The sequence below is a fragment of the Trachurus trachurus genome (genome assembly GCF_905171665.1).
Source record: "Trachurus trachurus genome assembly, chromosome: 18".
NCBI lineage: Eukaryota > Metazoa > Chordata > Actinopteri > Carangiformes > Carangidae > Trachurus > Trachurus trachurus.
The window spans coordinates 8510375-8518092 of NC_139909.1; the positions used below are offsets into that span (position 1 = coordinate 8510375).

Genomic DNA, 7718 nt, shown 5'->3' on the forward strand with positions numbered 1-7718 from the left:
CGCGACCACGCAGCACGATGACGCGATGACGTCGTATAGGCGCGACTATAGGCACTCTAGGCGCGACGCGACCCCGAGGGTTGCCAAATATGATGAAACTCTGTTGCAATCAGGTTGCAATTTAATTCTTTGTCTAGCAAAATGAAGAATAGAGTTATGAAGTCATCCCCCAAATGTATTGTCTTCATGAATTAATTTAAATTGTACATGAAATCACTAAAACTTGTAACAGAAATAAAGGCATAAGAAACTATATGATAATTTAAAGAATTTTCCCACTGAAATGAATAACTAAAATTGATTTGAATCCCCCTTATGAAATCAATGTTTATTCTATTTTATATTTAATTTATTTTTGACTATTTTATTTTTATTTTATTTCAACTGCTCTAAATGTATTCTATTGAAGCACTAATGTGTATGTTCCTATTGTGAGTTAACTTGCACTAATGTTGAATGATATTCATCTGGCATTCCCTTGACACTTATGGTACTATGCACTATGAAAAATGCCAGTGTTGTTTATTTTTGTACTTTTTCAATAAAAAAATTTGAGAAAAATAAAAGGTCCGTGGTTTCCCTTGTTAGTCAAGTTGTTACCGGCTTACTTGCTTTTCTTTCTTGATAACAGTTTGATGACAGAGAAACTGAGACGTTTCTGAGTGAAAATATTTCTGGATTTTTCAGTTTTTCTGTTCAAAGTGAAGCTGAATTTTAAACATTGATAGAAAAGTTTGAGCAACAACAAACAGGAAACAAACCCAGAACCTCATAGTTCAGTTTTAATGTTGTGTTTTCTCTATATATATACAAATTAAAAGTGATAAAATAAGGTGAGTTTCCATTGATTGATGTCAATTTTTCCTGATGGAGGAAGGTGAAGGTGCTGGATAAACTCCTCCACAATTGTGTGAATTGGGGTAGGACTTTATCGGCGTTGCCTTGGGTATCTTTCCCTTCATCAACTGTAATTGATTCATGTATTGTAATATTATTATAACTCTAATCATGTTTGTATCTATTTTTTTTATTTACCTTCATTGTATGAAGTTTTTTATTTTTTGGTCAGCTTTACTGTTCCTTTCATTACTGTGTTATAATATACTCAAACGGTGACATGTTTTGCTCAGTTTAAAAGTATAATTTGTATTCAAAAATGTTCTGCTTGTAAGATTTGTATTACTAGCCCTAATAGAGAATTAAAAAATATAAAGTTTTGCCGCTGGTTGGCAGGGTTTTCGCTGCTCGGATGATTGTGGCTGCTGGGGTGACAGTAATCTACAGCAAATAAGGTATAACAGTAAATACATAGTGGACTACTTACATACATAAATAACTATATCATGTAAGTATATGAATAAAGTATTGTCAGTGTCTGAGCTGAAGTATCCCATATTGTATTATAAGTTCTGATAATATAGCTGTAAATTACATTAGGCATTAAAGCATTGTTTCTGGAAAAGTGTCTTAAATTTTTTATGGTGTTATTATCTCATGGATAGTATAGGACACATTTGCAATTATAGCAATGCTGTTGGACTTAAAAAGCAACATATATATGGATTTTATGGGCATGTTTTGAGTTCGGGTAATTGCCACAGACCTGGCAACCCTGCACCACCAGCAGCAAAGTGGGAGAGTGGAAGTGGCTAAACTCAACTAGCCAAACTTAAACGGGTTAAAAATCAAACTGTTTCGACCCGGACTCACGTCTCATGTATTTATACGGCACCTTTGGGACTTTTACCAACCTTTACTGTGAGTTTATGTGACATTTTTAACCGAAAAATTAAGTTTTAGCGGCTTTTTAGAGAGTAAACTGTGGGGAAATGCTAGCTCCTAGCAGCTAGCTAGACATCCAAACCTAAACTCTGCTTCAAGTTTATCATTTTTAAAACATCTATGATCTTATTATTTAAGTGCCTTGTTCTTGTTTTAAATGTAAATTATGTTTGTTATTCTAATGAGCTTTATTTCTTTAAAACACATGGAGTAAAATCACTATGTTATGAACCTCATATTAGCTATTTAATGCAGCTGTTTGCTAAATATGAAGCTACAAGTTGTGACACTTACACCGAATTTCACCTAAGGTATTTATCATTATAATTAACTCTTACATTATATTCTGTCGTAAATGTATTAAAATAAAATAAACCAACAAACGTCAAAGTGTCAGAAATTTGAATCGAGTTTGGCGAGTTGTAGAATTGCAAATTGACAACATTAGCAAAGAAAGAGTTTATGAAATAAAATGTCTGGGTGTGATTGTAGGTCATTAAATCTCCTGGAAACCACATATTAAACATTTTAAAGCAAAAATAGCAAAGTCTACTGCAGTTTTGGGGGAAATCAAGACAAATTCTGGACCATAATTCACTACATTACTCTGTATAAAGCACTCATACTACTGTACCATATAGAGCTGCTGTCTGGAGATATGAGGTTATAATAATTTACCTACAAATCCAACCTGCAGCCTTTATGCACATTACACAAAAGAGCAATAAGAGTTGTCCTCAAATAACACTGTACATCTTGAGCATACAAACTCTGAAATTCACTAATCTGCACAAATCATGTGCAAAACATGTTTACAGAAAAGCACGGTGGGTTTAGTTAGAGGGGGGGAATTTAATTTTTAAGAGAATTAATGTCAGAATAACTCTTAAAAGTGTTTGCATGACAGTCTGTGGGATGAAACTGTGGAGAAGGAGCTCAAAAACAGTACTAACATAAAAATGTTTTTTTAAAAATTATACAAAAACATGTTTCTAAAAAAATATGAGGGTGAGAAAAAGTAGTTTGGGATAGGTGATTATAAAACTGAGTGTGAGTCTGAATATTTGTCTTGTTTTTCGGCGGCACTATAACACATCTTACTTATTTATGTCTTTTCTTTTATCTTTTTTTTTTATATGTTCGAAATAAAGAATAATCAATCAATCAATCAATCAATCAATCAAGACTTCTGCTGGGGGAAAAAAATCCTTAAAGGGATAGTTCACCCAAAACTCAAATTGCACTCATTATCTACTCCCCCTCATGTGGACTAAGGGCTGGGAGAAGTTTCAGAGTCCTCCGTGGCTTCTCTGAGTTACAGGGGGTCTCGGCGTAGCAGTGCATGTCCATATAACGGTTGCAAATGGATACCAACTGTCTTCGTAACAAAAAGACACACCAAAAAACATCCAAATACCTCCATGCTGCTCGTATGTAATGTCCCTCTTGTATTGAAGCCCCGAAATGCGAAATCGTCCAAATCTCGCGTGATTTGGACGAACCGGGAAGAGGAGCTTCCGCTACAAAACAAGCTTGAAATATAGACTTATTTAATTTTTTTCTGAACAATTTCGCATTTCGTAGCTTCAATACAAGAGGGACATTACATACGAGCAGCATGGAGGTATTTGGATGTTTTTTGGTGTGTCTTTTTGTTACGAAGACAGTTGGTATCCATTTGCAACCGTTATATGGACATGCAGTGCTACGCCGAGACCCCCTGTAACTCAGAGAAGCCACGGAGGACTCTGAAACTTCTCCCAGCCCTTAGTCCACATGAGGGGGAGTAGATAATGAGAGAAATTTGAATTTTGGGTGAACTATCCCTTTAACAAAGTCTCAGGTAAAAATTAATGTTTGTGTGTCTCTCTCTCTGTGTTGTTTAGAGGATGGCGACCCCGAGCAAGACGCCGCCCGGCGCCGACCCGAAGCAGCTGGAGCGGACGGGGACGGTCCGGGAGATCGGGTCCCAGGCGGTGTGGTCGCTGTCGTCCTGTAAACCGGGTCAGACCCAGATCTAGAGAGTCCCGTCGTCGTCGGGTGTTTTCATCATGGCCGACCTCAGAGAGATGATATCGTGTTGTTTTTTATTTTTAACCTTTTTTTTATTTATTTGTCCTCTTCAGGTTTTGGAGTCGATCAGCTGAGAGACGACAACCTGGAGACGTACTGGCAGTCGGACGGGTCCCAACCGCACCTGGTCAACATCCAGTTCAGGTAAGGAGACTAATACAAAACATTTTAAAGGGATAGTAGCATTTTTTTAAAGTGGGGTTGTATGATCTACAAATAGCCCCTAAGTACTTTAATTGCAGTAGACCAGGGGTTCTCAACTAGTCTCACTCTGGGCTCCACATTTTCCCGTGGTCATTAAGTCGCGACCCTCTTTTATAGAATTCAAACCAAGATTGTTTTTTTAAGCCTTTAAAAACTAATTTAGCTCTTTATTGAGCAAAGTGCATTTCAGAGCACATGAATGAAACTGAGGAGTTACCATGACAACTGCATGTAGGGAAGTGAATAAAAAAATATTAAACTGCACAAAATGGAGACCAACAAAACGATATATTTGACTTCTAACGCATCTCTGCATTCAGAGCATATTCACTAAAGTGAATAAATATCAAATTGCACAAAATAAAAACCCACAAAACAAAACAAGACTCACTGCATTCAGGCCACATTAATAAGAAACTGATATCTTTGCATTCAGAGCAAATAATAAGAAACTGAGGAGGAGCATTACAGCTGCATGTGTTCACATGACCCGTGCCTTTCAATATATGTTATTTTTCAAAATAAAAAGACATGTCCAACATCAGATGTGCATTAAATATTATTTACTTTTTTGACCAGCTGTCCGCGACCCATCCAGAACGGGTCCGAGACCCACTTTTGGGTCCCGACCCACCAGTTGAGAACCACTGCAGTAGAAGACTCTCTGCACTCCTCCCGTTAGCAACGCCAGCCCATAATAGCCCTGCCCAGAGATTTACAACATACATTGTTGTGAACAGACCCAAAGAAACGGCATATTTTCGCGGCCTAAAAGAGGTTTTACCTGAAAAAAAAATACACAGTTCTACTGCAATTAAAGTACTTAGGGGCTATTTGTAGATCATACAACCCCACTTTAAAAAAAATGCTACTATCCCTTTAACATTTAAAAGACAGACTGGATGTGTGTTGCAGATATCTGTAATTCAGTTTTGCCTCGTCAAAAAGAACATTTCAGATATCCGCAACTACATTCTTCCTGGGACAAATGACGTCACTTTTGCCGTTCATGTGTATGGGGTTTGTCATTACAGATATCTACAATTCAGTTGCAGATATCCACTATGTGAATTACAGATATCTGTAACTGAATTACGACTAGTACTAATTCCAGTTCGAGATATCTACAATTTGATTCTGACTAGTCATAATTCCAGTTCAAGATATCTTTAATTCACCTCAGTTAAATATATCTACATGTCCCTTTTCAGATATCTTAAATTAAGTTTTGACTAGGTGAAATGACGTTGTAGATATCTGTAACTGGAATAAGGAATAGTTGTAATTCAGTTACAGATATCCGTAATTCACGTAGCGGATATCTGCAACTGAATTGTAGATATCTGTAATGACAAACCCCATACACATGAATGGTTAAAGTGACGTCATTTGTCCTAGGAAGAACGTAGTTGTGGATATCTGAAATGTTCTTTTTGACTAGAGGCAAAACTGAATTACAGATATCTTGAATAAAAAATCCAACTATTCAAAATGTAGTTACGACAAGTCAGAAAGACGTTGTTGAGATCTACAATGTTAATTCCGGAGAGTCAAACTTAGCTTTTAAATGTTAAATCCACTTGCCATAGGGAGACTAATACAAGCCTCACAAAAAGGACATGGTTTTACATTGAGCTGTTTTACTCTAAGATAAAAGCAGAACACGTGCTACAGTATGTCACTTATATTAACCAATAAGGAAACTGCAGTCATCATTAATATTGAATATTGCATTTAACTATAGAACTGCTTATTATATGAAAAAATACAAATCAAATCTAAACTAATGTGGGTTTTTTTTTGTACAAATGGCTCGTGGATCATCTGTTCAGGAGGAGGACGACGGTGAAGATGTTGTGTATTTACGCCGACTACAAGTCTGACGAGAGCTACACACCCAGTAAGATCTCTGTACGAGTCGGAAACAACTTCCACAACCTGCAGGAGATCAGGGTAACGACTGTTACTGAGTTTCATTTCTCTGCTTCATCCTGCAGCTTCAACACAGGGTTAACTAAAACACTCACTGTTCTCCTCTTCGTCCTCTTCCTCCTCTTCCTCCTCTTCCTCCTCTTCCTCCTCCTCCTCCTCTTCGTCCCTGCAGCAGCTGGAGATGGTCGAGCCCAGCGGTTGGATCCACATCTCTCTGATGAACCAGGTCAGACACTAAACGTCTTTACAATAGAATAGAATATAATAACGTCTTTATTGACTTTGCAACAAGCACAAAGTAACGTAGAGATTGAATCCTCCTAAGGTGCCATTAAAAAGAGAAGTACAAAAAAACACAGGTAACATATATTTATGTGAGAAATAAGAAAGAAAGAAAACACTTTCTTGCAAGCACTTAATATTCACATTCATTAAAAAATAACAGCAACATAAAGAAGAAACCAAAAACACATAAAGAAACAAACTAACTAAATATCTACATATGATTTTAATTTATTTGGAACATGTTTAAACACTGAACAGTTAATTACTACTGAATAAAAGCAAGACCACACATATTAACCATTCATGATCTCCATAACCAGAAAAGGAAAAAATAATAAAATAAAAGAGTATGTATAAAAATCAAAGAAACAAACTAAAAACTGCAAATTTTTCTGTCCGTCCTTTCTTTTTTTACTAATTAACTAATAATAATACATAAAATGAAGCTAAACATGTTTGAAAAGGAGTAGGAAGAAGTACAAAACGTATTAATTCCTACCCCCACTCTCTATTTCATTATAATATAAAACTGTATAATGTATAATACCAATTATTATTTCATGTGAATACATACACACATCTATTTACACAATGGAATTGAAAAGAGTTTATCTTTTGAAATAATCATACAAAGGTTTTTAGTGAATTGTAAATGTCTTTTATGTTTTTATAGTTTATATAGTGGCAGATTTCTATTTTAAATTCCTGAATCCTTGGTCTTTTTGACGACAATCTACATTTGTGAATGTAGTTTTATATTTCCTGTAGAAAATTAGAAGATTCAATAAAAATGTTCTCATTTTATAGAAGAATTACATACAAAACGACTTAAATCAGATGTAAAATGACAAATAACAGACAAAACAATCACTAAACTGAGACACAAAACGACAAATACGACACACAGCATCCACAAAACTATCAACATGTGATGAAATACACACAAACTACCACACAGAGTCACAAGCAGCAGCCGTTTATACATGTTATTTATTCAAAATTCAAAGTTTTATTAGATATATATAAAAAATTGACGAATGAAAAGACTGACTCATCTGAAAGTGAATATCTTTTTTTTTTTTACCATTCATCCAGAGAACCAACGAGCCGATCAGCACCTTCATGATCCAGATCGCCGTGCTCGCCAACCACCAGAACGGCCGCGACACACACATGCGCCAGATCAAAGTCTACACGCCGGTGGAGGAGAGCTCCATCGGGAAGTTCCCACGATGCACCACGGTCGACTTCATGATGTACCGCACCATCAGGTGATCGAAACCCGACGGCGCGGACCCCGTCGCACAAGCACGCACCGACACACACACACGGACTAAATGACATCGTGGAGCGCTGGAGTGCTGCTGAGTTTCTGATCGATCGAACCCAAAAGAATCGATCGGTTCTCGTATCGGTTTATAATCCAGGATGTTGAGATTTTA

The 7718-nt window shown here is 36.5% G+C and overlaps 1 protein-coding gene across 1 annotated transcript in view; it reads left to right on the forward strand.

The window, feature by feature from the left end:
• Window positions 1-1612: 1612 nt before the first annotated feature.
• The window catches only part of anapc10 (anaphase promoting complex subunit 10), a 6542-nt gene continuing 436 nt past the window's right edge, over window positions 1613-7718 (forward strand). The window contains exons 1-6 of the mRNA XM_083993380.1: window positions 1613-1758; window positions 3669-3786; window positions 3909-3999; window positions 5892-6012; window positions 6164-6217; window positions 7372-7718. The exon at window positions 7372-7718 is cut by the window's right edge and continues 436 nt beyond it. Of these exons, the coding sequence (XP_083849506.1) occupies window positions 3672-3786; window positions 3909-3999; window positions 5892-6012; window positions 6164-6217; window positions 7372-7551 (561 nt within the window). The 5' untranslated portion in view covers window positions 1613-1758; window positions 3669-3671 and the 3' untranslated portion in view covers window positions 7552-7718. The remainder of the gene's footprint in view (window positions 1759-3668; window positions 3787-3908; window positions 4000-5891; window positions 6013-6163; window positions 6218-7371) is intronic.